Here is a 16,654-nt window from a genome sequence, read left to right on the forward strand (position 1 = left end):
AACCTATGGAAACTTGCCAAGTCACCTGTATTCTATTTACTATAACTCCAAATGTATATATGCTGCTCCCTGGAATCAGCTAGTCAGTCACTCTGACCACAGTCTTCAGGACTGAAGGACTGTCTAGCTGGATCCAGCAGAGCGCAGCAGGGACAGCGTATGTATCATGTATCGGCTGTACTGTACATATTTATTTGAACTGTTATACTTTTGCTAAATAAATTACTTGTGCTTTGGGACCACAAAAATCGCATAGACAATGCTTATTAGAAAACGATGAAATTACTTTAATACATCAAAGTACGATGAGCCATTAAAACAGAGAAAACAACAGTTTTCTCCATTAAATGGCCATCGCAGAATGCATCAAGGGCTTATTTCAGGAGAAATTAAAAAATTCTCCTGACATAACCCACTTTATGTTTGTTTTTGCAATTTTTGCATTGCGCAGAAAGATAACATCATCTCAGAATGTCTTTATCTTTATTTTCCTATGGGTTTCTGCTGAAGCCTCTTCGGCTTCGCAGAATCCGTTACAGTGGAAGTGCTGTGCACAAGTTCCTCCTTTCACCTGCAGCACTAGGCTGCCGGTAAGTAGGGAAACTAGATCGCAATAGAGGGGGTTCCTTCTTTCACCTGCAGCACTAGGCTGCCGGTAAGTAGGGAAACTAGATCGCAATAGAGGGGTCACTTCGCCGGGGTACCCAGAGTAGCACCGGCATCAGTGGCATAACTACCATTGATGCACCAGCGGCCATGGAGATAATGGAGCCCCCAGTTCTCTCCTCCCCAGGTCTTTGCGCCAGGACCCACAGCTAGCTAGTTGCACCTCTGCCCAGCATGATGCATTTAATTAATAATAATGTTACTACTACTAATAATAATAATAATAATAATAATGGTGGAAAACCATGTCCAATTTTTCACTGTGCTGAAATACTTTATATTAAACTTTATGATTACCTAATGCAGTGGTTCCCAAACTGTGTGACGCAGCTCCCTGGGGTGCCTCGGCAATCTCACAAGGGTGCCTCGACCAGGGGCAGTGGTAAGCAAGGCGGGGGATTACTTGGTAATTATTTTGGCTTAGGGGTGCCTTGAAAAAAATATGGAGGCACTAAGGGTGCCTTGAACTGAAACAGTTTGGAATACACTGACCTAATGTATTCAGCGCAGTTCAACATATAAAAACATAAGCCGAACATTATCATGATGTGGAATTGGCTGTGTCATGTTGGCTAGAGCTCTATTGCTACACTAGGGATGTCAGTCCCGCCGTGCCCTGTGGGTGTCGCTGTGACTAAGCGGCGTGGTTAGAGAGTCACATGTAGCTCCCTCTTGGCTCGGCCCACTCTGTGTCTGGGAGAGTGTGCGCAGTGCAGTGTGTGCTCACTTAGTGGGCGAGTGTGTCTAGCCGCCGCTGCTACGCCTGGTGTGAGTCATCTCCCTCCCTCTCCCAGCAAGCCGCGGTGATGGCGGACAGTGCCAGCGAGAGTGACACGGACGGAGCAGGTAACAGCTCGGCCGCCATGCAGACCTCGTCCTCGGCGGCTTCTTCCGGGAAGTCGGGCATCGTCATCTCGTCGTTCCGCCTGGAAGAGCTGACGAACCGCCTGGCCTCGCTGCAGCAGGAGAACAAAGTGCTGAAGATCGAGCTGGAGACCTACAAGCTGAAGTGCAAAGCGCTGCAGGAGGAAAACCGGGACCTGCGCAAAGCCAGCGTCACTATTGTAAGTACTGTACCAGCCTGCATGGCTGGAGTGACGGGCGTCACCTGGTGCCCTCACTGCATGCTCCGCCAGCATGTCCAGCAGTTGGTGGAGCTACAAATCCCAGCATGCCCTGTCACAGAGGCTTGCATGGCATGTTGGGATTTGTAGTTCCACAACAGCTGGAAACTGTCAGGTTGCCCAACTCTGCTTCAGTTAGCCACAGCTCACGCCATAGGGTCCACTACTTGCCTATTCCAGCATCAAAGCCATGTTTTCCTGCTGAGCAGAGCTTAGTTTTCATTCTGTTTGGGCTTTCCAGAGACTACAGGCCATGTACTCCTCAGTTTGTGAAATTATTTTTCTTAATCAAATTGTCAAAAATCTATTTAGTTTACTATCTATCCAGTGCAATCAATTGTAGAGGGTCAAATCAATCATATTACAAAATGTCTAGGACGGCAAAGTCAACAGATTCATGAGTGATGTATGTTGGCTTCCTTCTGTGTTTTTCTAGTTGTGACCCAAAGTGTCAGTGTGGTATTGTTTTGTGACCCAAAAGAATCATTGTACTAGTGTTATGGGAGCCCCAGAAAATGCTGTTTCCTGTAGAGTGTAGGATATATGTGACAATCTGGGGACCCCAATTGGGGTCCCGTCCCTCAGGTTGCGCACTTCTGTTCAGGATCACAGTTGTTATTTGTATGATGTGATCATGACTGACTTGACAAAACATCATTGCTAAAAATGTGTTTATGGCTGTACCATGTGATGTACGCTTATATGTCCAGCAATTAAATTATTCGGAAATGGAAGAACATAAGATATGTTATCTTTTATTTAATGGATGCTTCGTCCTTTGTATGTGTATCTTCCATAGCCTTATTGCAGCGCAAGCTTTGGATTGGTGTGTTGAATGAGAATGACAGGTGAGAATCTTGTCATGGAGCTGAAATAAAAATTAAGATGATAATGTAAAGGTTAATACTGACTGGTAGGATTACCCTGAAGTGTGTATCTAGAGCAGCATTATAAAAAAAGAAATGGCTTTAAAGTTACTCTGCCCGCGCCCCTCCCCTCGGCTCAGGGGGCTGCTACATACAGATGTTTGTTCCCGGGCTCCTCCATTCATCTTGTTGCAGTGGCTGGAAACCTGGAGGAAATGCTAGTGGGATATACAGGTATTTTATTTATTGCCTAGGTTTTTATTATTGGTCTGCAGTTTTTGTGAATCTGATCATACAATATGATGGCATTTAAGTCATGCTTGGGCACATGGTATAGCCCTTTAAGTTTCCACAATGGCCGCATGTGACCCTTTATCCCTGTAATACGTTGAAACAATACATTTAATAAAAAAAATACACGTGTAATAACATGTCAATGTTAGAAGCTATAACAAACTAATTTGACAATAAAGCAGGTAGGTGCTGGGGGCCACAGGAGAAGACTCGTTGCCCTTCACTGATTTAAGAGCTTTTGAATATTGTTTATTCATAGACAATATTCTAAATAGTACTATTAGTAGTATTTTCTAATATAGATATATTGTGGCGCATCCCACACGTTATATTGTACTAGGTTATTTCTTTTTTGAGCTTGGCAACCTCATTGTGGATAGCAACCGATATACCCATATCTATTGATACCGTTTTCAGGTTTCAGCATAGTGGTAACATTTTCTAAATATTCAAAATAGCTTGATATACATTTTGTAAAGTGTTTATTTTAAATTTATGTTGACTGATCTACGATCACTGTGTTTGTCTGTGGTATGTACTTTCTCATCTAAGTAGAAGTAAACACTTGCATAAGAGTAGAGGCATGTATTTATACATGTTCGGTGGTTGGTACTTTGCTGCATATATTGAAATTAAAGTTTTAGAACATAATTTCATTGCTTATTTGCTTAAGTGTGACATGTACACATGTTTACCAGACTTAATTTGATCCATTACATGTCGTTTGTGTCATGAATTACTTCAATACCATGAACAGTGTGGACATGAAAGTAGTATTTATCAGTAGTAGTATCTGTGAAGAGTGTTATGGAACAATTTATGACTCAGCTGTATCTTCACCAGAATCTGCTGAATCATACCTTGCTTTTTAGGCTACATTTCACATTTGGTATGACAAGCATTTCTATTGCGCAATATGTCTGCTACCACCACTTTAATGTAGCTAATTTGACCGATTAATTACCTACTTTTATTACATGTTTTGGTTCTTGTTTTCAGAAGAACTAAGCTAGGGCTGTAAATGACTTTGCCATAGAAATGTCATTACACACCTTGCATTCATTAATGGGAGATTTGTCCCTGCTGTGTGAAGTGTGTTTTAACAGTCGTCCGTTTGTATTAGGGCTAAGTATTGTTTATCCACAGATACTGTTTAGTATTTGTTACTATAAGTGACATATGTCAAAACAACTCAAAATACATAATCTATCAAAGGAGAAATGTAGCACTTTCATTACTCTCATTACTGAATGTATATGTATATATAAACACATCAGTGAACTTTGCTCCCATCAACAAAATACTCTGTAGTGATCATCAATTTTGTAGTAATAGTTTGTCATGCTATTGTTAATAATATCCTTCCCAAATGAATGACCTTGACCAAAGATGGCTAGATATTACATTATTGAGTCAGCTTTGTTTTCATTCTAGTGAAATTTGGATAGGTATAATGCCTGTCTATTACTCATTTTCTCCTGTTGAGCCAACGCCTTTTAGAATTTTGCGCTTGGGTTGAAATGCTCACTCAGCCAGCTTGGGAATACAATGAAGTTCTCTTTTCAGAAACATTTTATCTTGGAAAGTATTTTGAATGTGGGTGATAAATCTGTGAATAATCTCCCACATCGTGTAGCTGTTTTATGGCATGTAGCTCAATCCACAAAATGGGAGTTTATTGTTCTGTATCTTTTCTTAGCCAGTTGGGTAAATTTAGACCAAAATGGTGGTTTGCAGTTTACTGGCAAGTACAGATGGCAGAGAGAGATTTCAACTGAACCTGGCCGAAAATGGTCAGCCAGTTATTGCTATGTATGTGTGGTCATTGCATTAAATAGAGCCCAATGCCATCTGACTGTTTGCCCTGACTGACGAACAAATCGGAGCTTTCCAAACTGACCACCCTTGTGCATATATTACTGTTCAGTAATCTGAATGTTTATAGTCTTCTTTTAGGAATTAAAGTTCTGCATGCCAATGGTACCATTTGTCTTTTTACTTTGTTAAAAGGGTATCCGAGAATACTTTATAAGTTTATCTCATATATTATTGCTCTCTACATCTGAAAATTTACCCATTTTATTTTCTGTAATATATACTACATGACCAAAAGTATGTGAACACCCACCCGAACTTCACATTTCATTCCAAGATCATGGGCATTAATATAGAGTTGTCTCGCTGCTATAACAACCTCCCCTCTCCTGGCTTTCCACTAGATTTTGTAACGTGGCTGTGGGGATTTTCATCCAATCAGCCAGAAGAGCATTAGTGAGGTTGGGCACAAATGTTTAGTGATAAGACCTGGCTTGCCATCGGCGTTCCAATTCATCCCAAATGTGCTTGATGGGGTTCAAGTTAGGGATCTGTGCAGGCCAGTCAAGTTCTTCCACATCAAACCTTGGAAACCTTGCTTTGTGCACTGGGGTATTATCATGCTAAAACAGAAAATGACCTTCTGCAAACTGTTTCCACGAAGTTGGAAGCACACAAATCTCTAGATTGTCATTGTATGGTGTAGTATTAAGATTCCCCCTCACAGGAAGGAAGGGTCCCAGGGCAAATCATGAAAAAGAGCTCAGACCATTATTCCTCCTACTTCCAAACTTTACAGTTGGCAGTACACATTCAGGTAGGAAGCATTCTCCTGGCGCTACGGAATATGTTGGCGCTATATAAATAAATGATGATTATGATCTACCAAACCCAGTTTCTCTTGTCAGACTTTCCAATGGTGAGGTATGATTTGTCACTCCAGACAATACGTTTCCACTGCTCCAGAGTCCAATGGCGGTGTGCTTACACCACTCCATTTGACGTTTGGCAATTGCTAATGTTGATCTGAGACGTGTGTGGCTACTCTGCCATGGAAACCCAATCCATGAAGCTCCCGACGAACGGTTCTAGTGCTGATGTTGCTTCCAGAACGCTTGAGGGAGTTCTACAAATGAGGACAGACAATTTATACGTGCTCTGCGCTTCAGGACCCGGAGGTCTCATTCTGTGAGCTTGTCTGGAATATCGCATCGCGGCTGAGCTATTGTTGCTCCTAGACGTTTCCACTTCACAGTAACAGCACTTACAGTTTACCGGGGCAGAAATGACAGTGCCATGTTGAAAGTCACTGAACTCTCCAGTACGACCCATTCTACTGCTAATATTTGAATGTGCAGGTTACATGGCTATATGCTTGGTTTTATGCACCTGTTAGCAGTAGGTGCGGCTTAAATTGGCATACATACTAGATGGGGTGCCCACGTACTGTTGCCCATGTACTATATGTGGCGGTTTCGAATTCTTTCTTATTTGCAACATGTTATGCACACTGAACTTTGATCAAACTGTAGTGATGTCTAAATGTGCTTATGTTGAGGAAAAGCTTAATGTGTTGAGCAAGAATTGCTAAAGTACTCTATAATTAACATGTTTTCTAACGTAACTAGTATACTTTACTTGCACGGGCAATCAAGTAGTTGCTCCTTGGAGTTAACTAACAAGTACTTTTTTTCCAAGTCAGGAAATTATTAACCTTGTTTACGGTTGTTACATTCAGTTAAATTATTCTATATAGTTCCATAATTCTATTCTAGTCCATGTTAAATGGTTTTTTGGCATAAGAATTGACAATTTGATTTTTTTTTTTTTTTTTCTGGATCAACATCTTAACTATGTTTAGTTCAACATGCAATTAGCCTATTTCCCTGAAGGTGAAACCGCCTTTCATATAATCTTAAGGGATGACCTTATCTTATCTATGGCTCTTGGGATGGGAACCTTCCCTGAGCAGTTTATATTGATTGGCACACAGAGGTTAGATGTAAACAAGGGAAGGTTTTGAGATAAAGAAAACTTTGGGTTTGCCCAGTCTTTCACTAGAAGTTTGAACTTGTTTGCTATGTTATCAGTTATGTCTTTGCATGTAAAGAGCTATATCTTGATTTTGTGAAATATTAACTTTATTTTGTTCCATTAACATGAAAGCAGAGGGTGTTCAGCAGAGTTAGGAACTCGGGTTATGCTCAGGGGGGAGCAATTTAAGGCTTTACCTCCATTTTTGTTATACACTCTATAAGGAAGGTTGCAAGTTGCTTCTTTGTGTTATGTCACCAGACAGTCCTCAAAATAATTACTATTGGGCCCTATGAGGACTGCAATGTTGGTACTTATAGTACAGATTTAGATGTCCTTATAGATGATTCAAAATACAATAATACAGTATTAATCATAGTTCTCAATAGATCACTGTTTTTCAGGCTCAGTAACACTCCACATCTTGGGGCATTATGCCCAAATTAACTTTGTTGCCTTTTGTTGCACAGACAGTTATTGATAACATTAATCACCTATATTTATTACAGTTGTCTTTTTAAAATATGCAAGTTATGGGCCCTCCGAGTTTGGCCCCTAGCTCCTTATTGCTTTGTCATATTTGTTTATTACAGATAAGTGTCTGTGTATTTGATTAAGTGTATTGTTTTAAGCCATTAATGAGATTCAAGGTTAGAGGGTTGTCCATGTGGCTCCTTCAGTGTATACATGCACTTTAGTGAATAACTACACACATCATAGTTCTGTTAAAGTCATTCAATTGTTATTCTTTGAAATCAAACTTTGACCGGCGTCTCCATGACTGCTAGCAGATAGGTGAGTTATACGTGCAAAAGAAAGTGAAGACACATGCATGGCTCCATTCAATTCAATGAACGCAGGTCTTCTCAGTGCATCAAAAATGTGTGAGAATCGCATCAAAAGCGTAGATGTGCTTATTATACGCTCAGACAGATTAGGTGACTTGATTGGAGTTATGCTGATTGCATGAATATCACATCAACAGTCTTAGTGCTTTTAATGCACGTTTCACATGTTGATGTGCTGAGCTGGACTCCATACATTGAATAAAAGGGATGCTGCTTGGTGTATTAAAGCCACATGGTTCCTGTGCATGCACAGTTCAAAAAGAAAAGAAAAACATCCTGGTCTTCGCCAACTTCAGATAGAATGTAACAATCATTAACACCCCCTATAGTGTACTGCACTACAAACTAGTAGGGTGTGTCTCCTCTACAAATGTTATCTGGTCCTTTCAGTATTACATCTGCTGTTGTTGGGCTTATATGTAATTATGGCTCCATCATACATAAAGCTCACTCCTGGCCCCCTGCACTCTGCTTTGGAGCAGTGTTAACCATATACATAAAGACCAACTCCCCTTTAATAAATTGTTAAATTTAATAAAGCACCCCACTCTCCCTGGTGGGCATAATTGCACGTTGGTTTCCTCTGGGGCCCCCACAACTCACCCATGATTTAAAACACAAGCAACCAGAACCATTTTTAAATGAGGGTTTGTTTTTTTGATATGTGTTTACACCTTCCACCGTTTCTCTCCAGGCAACAGTTGTTATTCTCCTACCAAACCCTGGGGATGGACTTTAATCTGATGTGGTTATTGTTTGCATGTCTGCACAGAATCTCGTTTCAGACAGGTTGGAATATAGTCATGATATCTATCTGCTTAGCTATTGATTGTAAGCCGTAATTCTTCATTTTCTCAATGTTGTCTGAATGGGGGCTGTGGAGAATATTAAAGCCTGAATCTTTTCTAGTTGGCATAGTTTATTACCTTTTGTGCAACAGCTCATTTTAGCCAGCCAAATCTGCTTCAGGGAAAAGCTGAACCAGTAAGACCTTTACTGCTCTTCAGAATAGCTGAAACGTAGCTCAAGAGATTGTATGTTTATTACAGTCATTTGTATTGGTTTTCAAGGGACTGCTATCAACTAAGTAAAATTGCCATAAAAATGTCATATTTCCATACACCTCCAGTAATGTCATATACGTGTGTCCCCAATGATGTCACTCACCATCATTACCATTAGAACTGGCCCTCGAGCTATGGTGTTATGAATGCATTGACGAGAGAGCTCGGGAGACCAGGGGATTATGGCGAAGACAAGGCCAATAATGGAACTTTACCTTTTTTTTTATACTGTTAGCAAATCAGCTTGAACTAGTAAAGTCCTATAGGAAGAATATTTTTATACAGTCATTAGAATTTTTTATTTTTACCTGCAGCTCTCTAGATACGGCCTCTTTATATTCTGCAGAAAAGGCTCTTGGCCTACAGTGTAACATTTTGTATATCTCTACCCACAAGGTAGATGTCATTTTTTTTTTCCTGTAAAGTCTGAATTTGTGATGCAATTGTTTGCTTTAAGCTTGTGATTACCTTCCCTTTTCGAGCTGATTTACTGCTAGGTTATGCAGTGCCGGTTTAAATAACAACCAAACACCTAGCGCAGTGGTTCTTAAACAGGGGTGCGGGGACGAGATTTCCGGGGTAATGAAAGTAGCTGTCCATCTCATATGTTACAATTATTGAGGCCTATTTCAGACATTTACATTTAATTTGTCCAGAACAAATATGTGCTCGTCCTTCACGTATGTGTTATGTATTTCAAGGATTTTCTACTGCTTAAAAAATGTTCTGCTGTTTTGTTATTAAACCCCCAGCCCCCCACACACTCACAATATTAATCCACAGCTCTTGGCCACCCCCCACCCCCATACCCACTTACACTTGCTGTCGGGAGCATTTGCGTTACACTGGTTCTCCCGTCTCCATTTACTTGTGCTGAAGTGAGTGCACTTCATTGGTACCAGCTCCCCTTTAAGTGTAGACACTCAATGGCCATTGGCCTCACTGGTGTTTAATTCAACAGCAGGGGGTAAGGGCCCTTTGGCGTAGCAGTAATGCAGTGATACAGAAAGTTGCACATTTTTGTCCTTATTACAATGAGTGGTCATTTATAATAATTAAAGAAGGTGTAATATTTATTTGCAGAAAACAGCTTTTTAGTCTGCAAGAACTACACGAGTAAATGGTTCCCAGCAGCAATGTATGTTGCCTAACTCTCTGCATGCAAATGTGGCTAGTGGGTTTAATTCTATTTGGATGAAAGTGCCGTTATAGTAAATGGCAACAATTTAGTGTGAAGTTTAATAATTTACTGATGAGTAGACAACAAGTGATAAGAAGTAACAGCACTACTTATTATTTATTAATGCATGTGTAGAGCATCTCTGCCACTTAGTAATTATTCTTTCAGAATGGGGATTAATAGATCAGTACGAGGACTGGACTGTCTGTACTTGGTGTACTTCAAGCTCCAGTTGAACCACAAGCCTCTATGTCCAGGATCAGTCTACTGTGAGCCCTGACAACGGCACACGGTAATATCTCAGCTGCGACCGCACATATTGAATGACCATTTTTAAACTGTCTGTCTGCTGGTGCACTGATCAGATTTATAGTTTCCCGTTTGTATGGAAACAAACATCATCCCACACAGTCAATAATGTGGAAGTGATATATTAACACAATGTATAAATCTTGTTACTGAACAATCACTGCAGCTTCATTGTAAAAAACATTACACATTTTGGTCATTTTTCTGAATAATTTTGTTGACCAGAGGAGAGCGTTTCTCATTGTCACCAGCTAACATAGCCGTTCTCTCCACTATTTGTTTGAAAATGATTATATTGAATAATTAAAGTGATGCCTGCGTGGCCAGCATATATAAGTGTATGGCGTAGGAAGTATTACCTTACTAGCTCCCATGTAACTCTTTAGTGTGATGGGTCTGTGTGATTTCAGATGAATAGAACTTGGGACATATTCAATTGTCTGCGGTTTCCGCCGCGGAAAAACTATTACCGGTATTGCGGTAATAGACGGATTTCAGCGCGCAGCTCCCTGAGCCGCGCGCTGAAATCCAATGAGAAAAGTACCGTAATACCGGTATTTACACGCACTATTACCGTAATGACGGTAATAGTGTGTGGGGCGCGTTAATTTTGGCTGTAACGCCAACAATTGAATATACCCCAGTTAGTGTGTTGGCTCTTGTTCCTATCCTTTTAGAGTGTAAACTCTTTTAAGCAAGTTCTATACCATTGCTTGTATTTAAATAAAGTAATTGTTATTTCTCTGTGCGTGCTGCTTACATTGTATAGTACTGACTAAATGTTGTGAATCTTTAAATCATTGGTATCTGATATTTTTGTAACGTTCATTTCAGGGTTATTACGTTATTTGTAAAAGTATCCAATAGAAGAACCTTGTAACACTTCATATACTGTGAAGGATCACCTCCAAAAAAATTGCCATCAATGCTTCTTGCTGGCCGTAGGAGAGAGACTGCCCTTTGCTTGTGTGCACTACAAGAAGAAAGTTATACTTAGCCATTAACTGCCATAAAGTGCTGAGTGGACTGTGTGCGGTCACTTGGCTTTGAGTTTCCTAGTTCTGGATGTAGAGAGTGGTGCTGCTAAGTATAATACTGTTTAGTATATTGGACGCTCTGCAATAAAGTATTTTGCTAAAATTTTCAATACATCCCTCATCCTTTTGCTGACAGGCACATTAAACCTATTTTTATATTTTCCATGTCTATTAGTTTAATATAAATATTAAGTCACGACTATATAATATTAATTTTAGAGGATTTTTCCTAGCTTTAGTAGACATGTTACCTAATCTCCTTGCAGAGTCTGAGCAGTTCTTGTCTCTGTCCCATAATCCCCTTTTCTGCTCTTAAACCCTCTTGTCAATCTTATTCATGTGTGATAATCTTCTCATAATGCCAGAGCTTGGCATGTTCAGGGAGTGGGTCTGATGTTACTAGGAAAGGGTTGGGGGTACATAACCAAAATCTGCTCAGTCTGTACAGAAGAAAAGAATGAATGAAGTTTAGAATATATAAATTCCCCCTATAATAGGCACATTTAAGCAAATGCAATTGTGCTATTTCTTATTCGATACTGGCTAGATGTGTATTTGCTGAAATATGTATTTTACTTGAGAATAAATTGCATCCCGTAGAATATTGGTATATTCCCCCTCCCACAATACTAAGCCTGTCATAGTCTCCAGTGTATGTAGTTCCATGTGACTTGGCTGCGGACGATGTTGACAGACTGGCAATCTGGCGTGCTAGCTGCTAAAGTTGCACCTTTTGTGAATATGTAATGATGTCAGCGAGCTTGCTGAGTCATTTAGATTTTTGGCACAAGGATACAGTACATTGTTCAAACGCATAAAATATATAGAACATGGAGGCACCTTAAAAACATTGGGGCGGTTTAGCAGTAGAAACAATCCTGAGAAATGTTACACATTTCCTCTGTATTCTAGTTTTTAATGCAACAGGCAAACATGATTTTTGTCCTATACATGTTATGCTATAAGAAATCTTTACATAGCACCAGCGTTGCACTGAGGTCTCATGTAAGAGTTACAACATTTCAGAACGGTTTGAAGGACATTTTTACTGAAACTAAAATATATACACCGAAGAGCTTACTTTGCTTGATATAAAATGTACTTATATATTTAATAATATTTCCTTATACTTAGGTATGGAGAGTAATGTTCTTTGTACAGAATAATTTTGATATTGTTTTCACACTTGCTAACAGCATACTGATAAATAAGAACTGCAAAGTTAGAAAATACATATTTTATTTTTACTGCATTATCTTTTTAAAGGATAATTCCATATATTTGTTTTTTTGTGGAAACATTTTTTAAAAAGAATAACACAAACACAACAAAGAGAACCTCCACGTTCACAGCTATTTTACATAGTAAAAATATTATACAATATATATCAGAGGATAGCTCCCACCCCCCCTTATCGCAGGCATATGATCAGAATTAAATACGTGATCAAATGTCATGCACAGGTCTCTTCTGTAAATGCCTTTGGAAACTGGTACAACAATTTGTGTCTACTTATCTGTTGCAATTTGTACCACAGAGTGGGCCGTTTTGTCAATAATTAATACATCCTTGAGATTAACCAGGAGATGCAGGAAACTGTTCCTAATCATTTCTGCTGTGGCTCGGAGTATTCTGCAAATGTGGATACAGGATCACCCCCCAACTTTAGCATTGTTTAAAAACAAACTGCTTTGCGCTTTTTGAAGGGTTTGGATAGAATAATCCATACATAAATTATTATGCATAAAATTTTGGGAAGGTTTTATTATCTGACACATTGAAATCACACCTTTTTATTTTTGCTTTAAAAGTGCTACATGGTATAAAACGAAGATTCTTCTTGAGGGTCATTCAATACATCCTAAAGACAGTGATTTAACCTGGGAGGAGAAAATAAACGGCCCGTGTGGGAATAAAATAAATACAGATGTTCCTCAAAAAATCATAAGATGGGCTTTTTTTTTTTTTTTTTTTAAACGCTTGAAACTACCTCCTATTTTAAATGAATTGAGCACACCCCACCCCACAGTTTAGGGTCTTGATAAATGCAGGGGTTAAAGTTTCAGAACATGGATGGGAATGGCAATATTGACTCTTAAGTGTACTATTTTTAATGATTTTGTCTAAATTGTGTACATATGTTTTTGAGTAGACATACCGAAGTTATTCTTTACAGATATGTAATTAATATGTTAAACTAGATCTAAAAATCTACAAATCTATTTTGACACCATCTTTTTTTTATTTTTTTTTATTTTTTTTAAATAAATCTTAAGTTAATCACTAGCCTTTGTGCCTCTCACTTATGTAAATATATCAACTTTTATCACAACTTATCACAGAGCAGATCGATTCTCCTGTATGTTTACTAGTGGGATATTTAAGTCATCAATGCTCTGTACTTTGATAAAACATCCTTGGCTATCTAACCATGTAGACTCTTATCCACCATAAGTTCACCTTTCTGCCTAATCAGTATATTCTTTGTAATAGCCGAATACACCACTGGCAAACCTACATGTCAGGTTTTGGAGCCAAACATGAATATTTTGTAGTATAATGATATTTCTGTCCTCTCTCTATAGCAGGCTGTAGCTGATTGCCTATGGATTGAGCTCCAAGCTATGTTAGTGCATTTAACCACAGGCTGCAGACCTACAAGGAATAGGATTAGAAAGCGAAGAGAAAGAAAAGCCAAAATTTAAGTTAAACACAATTGTTTCTTTCTGCTAAAATCCCCACTGCCTTTACCAATTACAACAAATGGATTTGGAAGGAAACTTAGAGAACCTCATTGGAATAAAAGCCTAATTTACGTGGCTGAAAATGCCTGTAGAGATTGTTGCTGCATCATTGATATTGTACAGTGTGCCAGAAATTGATAATATTGCTCAGGGCTCCTTTTATAAATCTTCTGAAATCAGATCATTAAATGGGCCCTAAGAAGCCGAGGAGTGAGTTGGATGCTTTTAAAACAAGGAGCTGTATAAATAATAAAGGTGGACGGCTGAGAAACAGGCTCTGCATTTGCTCCCCTCCTCCCAAACATGAATCATTTCTCTTGGCACAGTGTCCATTAGTGCTACTCATCAAATTATACTGGAATGGATGAAGAGCAGATCCCAGTTACTGTGCAAAACGCTCCATTCAGTGAATGATGACTGTACTGAAAGATACTTGCGAGCTGTCTGAATATGGGCAGGCTGTAATGTACAAACTGTTCTGTCTGTGTGACTTCCATTGTAATAGCACATTTCTGATGGGTCTGCTTCTGAGGACAGAAAGGCGTGCCAAAAAAATAGCCATTTTATAACCAGATATATTATTTTTGTTAACAGTGGTTAGTAACTTTCAATATTTCATCAACAAAAACAAAATAGTTTTACTGGATAAAATAATATGCGTTGTCCTATTCTCTCCACGTCTCTTATCTTTGCGTCTGCTAAGTAAAAACAATCGCACGTAGCCGTGTTGATGATTCAACTCGTAAACAGATAAGCCGACCACATGCATTAGTAATGACCAAGAGGAAGAGGTAATCCCCTAGTCCGGTTATCCACTGGTGTTGCGCTTACTTAAAAACTGCAAGTGCCAACCGCATGTGAAAACACATTAACACACAGAAACATGTTAGACATGTGCGTTACCTGCGGTTGATATATTCTGGAACACAAGTGTCACTGAGCCTTTCCCGTTCATTTCAACGTATTCCGTTGTATGTGCTATGTGCAGAATATCCATGGGATAAGTTCTGTAAATGAAAAAAGTTAAATAAAAATCAGGTAATGTGGTCACCAGCATATTCTTCAACCAGGTATCTATATACAAGAATATATGTAGTGTGGGTTTCCTCTGTCATAGCAGAACCAGCTTAGTTTGGTCAGTGTGTGGCTGGAGCATCTATGGTAGGGTGCAAAACGTCACCCCACGGCCTTTCAGAAAGATAAACAACCATGCTCTGAAAACCGCTGGAGCTCTTTCTTGGTACCCCCGTTATTTGGATTCTTGGTTAATATTGGGACCCACAGGTGATCGTAGTATAATGGTAATGGGTCCATTTATTGAAATTATTATTGATTTATTTATACAGTGCCAATCATAATACGCAGCTCTCTACAGATAGCATATAATCATTTACATCAGACCCTGCCCCAGTAGAGCTTACATGATAAATTCCTAAACACACATACACACTGTGTGCCCCCCCCCCCCCCTCCCAAAAAGAAGACATCCGAAAAAGAAATAAAAACTCCCCAAGACCTTGTTTTACCAAATTGATTTTAAAACAGAGTTGTATGACAACAAAGGTGATCTTTTGTTCGAAAATCCAAAGGGAATATTTGTAATGCAAAAAAAAAACCAATCTTCTTTTATCACACTGGAAATAAAATGAAAACTAAGAAACGATGCAACTGCAGGGTGAGAGAAGAACACATTTTCTGGCAGTGTCAATAGCTGCTCAGCAAATCACAAGCAATTTCCCATGCAAGTCACAATGTGATTGGTGGTGAAGAAGGAATAGAGGTTGGTTGAAGCTCTATGAATGTGATGTGAGTGCTGTGCAGCTCCACTCGCGTCAGTGGCCCTTTCATTTCTATGTTCCATTCAGTCTAATGGAGCTTGTACATGTAGTGCACAACCCCATTTAAATGAATAGACCATAACAGTGAATTGGGGGAAAATACAGCACTATGTTGGTTAAACTGTTAGTGTGTACACAATACTCTCCCATAGAGATCAGTGGACTTTTTCAAGCCAGGTGATGTGCTTTGCACACTCTAAAATGTGGAACAAAGCAGTATCATCATCACCATTTATTTATATAGCGCCACTGATTCCGCAGCGATGTACAGAGAACTCACTCACATCAGTCCCTGCCCCATTAGAGCTTACAGTCTAGATTCCCTAACACACACACACACAGAGAGAGAGAGACTATGGTAAATTTTGATAGCAGCCAATTAATCTACTAGTATGTTTTTGGAGTGTGAGAGGAAACCGGAGCACCCGGAGGAAACCCACGCAAATACGGGGAGAACATACAAACTCCTCACAGATAAGGCCATGGTCGGGAATTGAACTCATGACCCCAGCGCTGTGAGGCAGAAGTGCTAACCACTTAGCCACCGTATCTTAAATAATAATAAAAAAATACATGCAGATTCTTTGCAAATGGTTCCTCAGTTTTTCAGAGTTCATCTGTATACAAATATTAATAAGTATATAAAACACAAGTGCTCTTAAATGTAAATCAATATTCCTAGACGGTCATATCTCAAACACAGCACAAATAACATATTGTTATTGCCTTTCTGCCACTTTCCCTCTTCCTATACTACAAAAGCTATTTTTTATTAAAACTGCTACTGAGCTTGTTTAGTGGACCTGCTGTGATTAGTGAGGAAACAAAGGACATA

At 39.3% G+C, this 16,654-nt stretch overlaps 1 protein-coding gene across 2 annotated transcripts in view; it reads left to right on the top strand.

Annotated features, from left to right (window-relative positions):
- The first annotated feature begins 1,366 nt into the window (after positions 1-1,366).
- Positions 1,367-16,654, top strand: part of CCDC6 (coiled-coil domain containing 6) — a 40,519-nt gene continuing 25,231 nt past the window's right edge. For both annotated transcript variants that reach the window (XM_075216347.1, XM_075216348.1), the window contains exon 1: positions 1,367-1,730. In XM_075216347.1, the coding sequence (XP_075072448.1) occupies positions 1,473-1,730 (258 nt within the window). In that variant the 5' untranslated portion in view covers positions 1,367-1,472. The remainder of the gene's footprint in view (positions 1,731-16,654) is intronic.

This window comes from Mixophyes fleayi, chromosome 6, assembly GCF_038048845.1.
Source record: "Mixophyes fleayi isolate aMixFle1 chromosome 6, aMixFle1.hap1, whole genome shotgun sequence".
NCBI classification, from domain to species: domain Eukaryota; kingdom Metazoa; phylum Chordata; class Amphibia; order Anura; family Limnodynastidae; genus Mixophyes; species Mixophyes fleayi.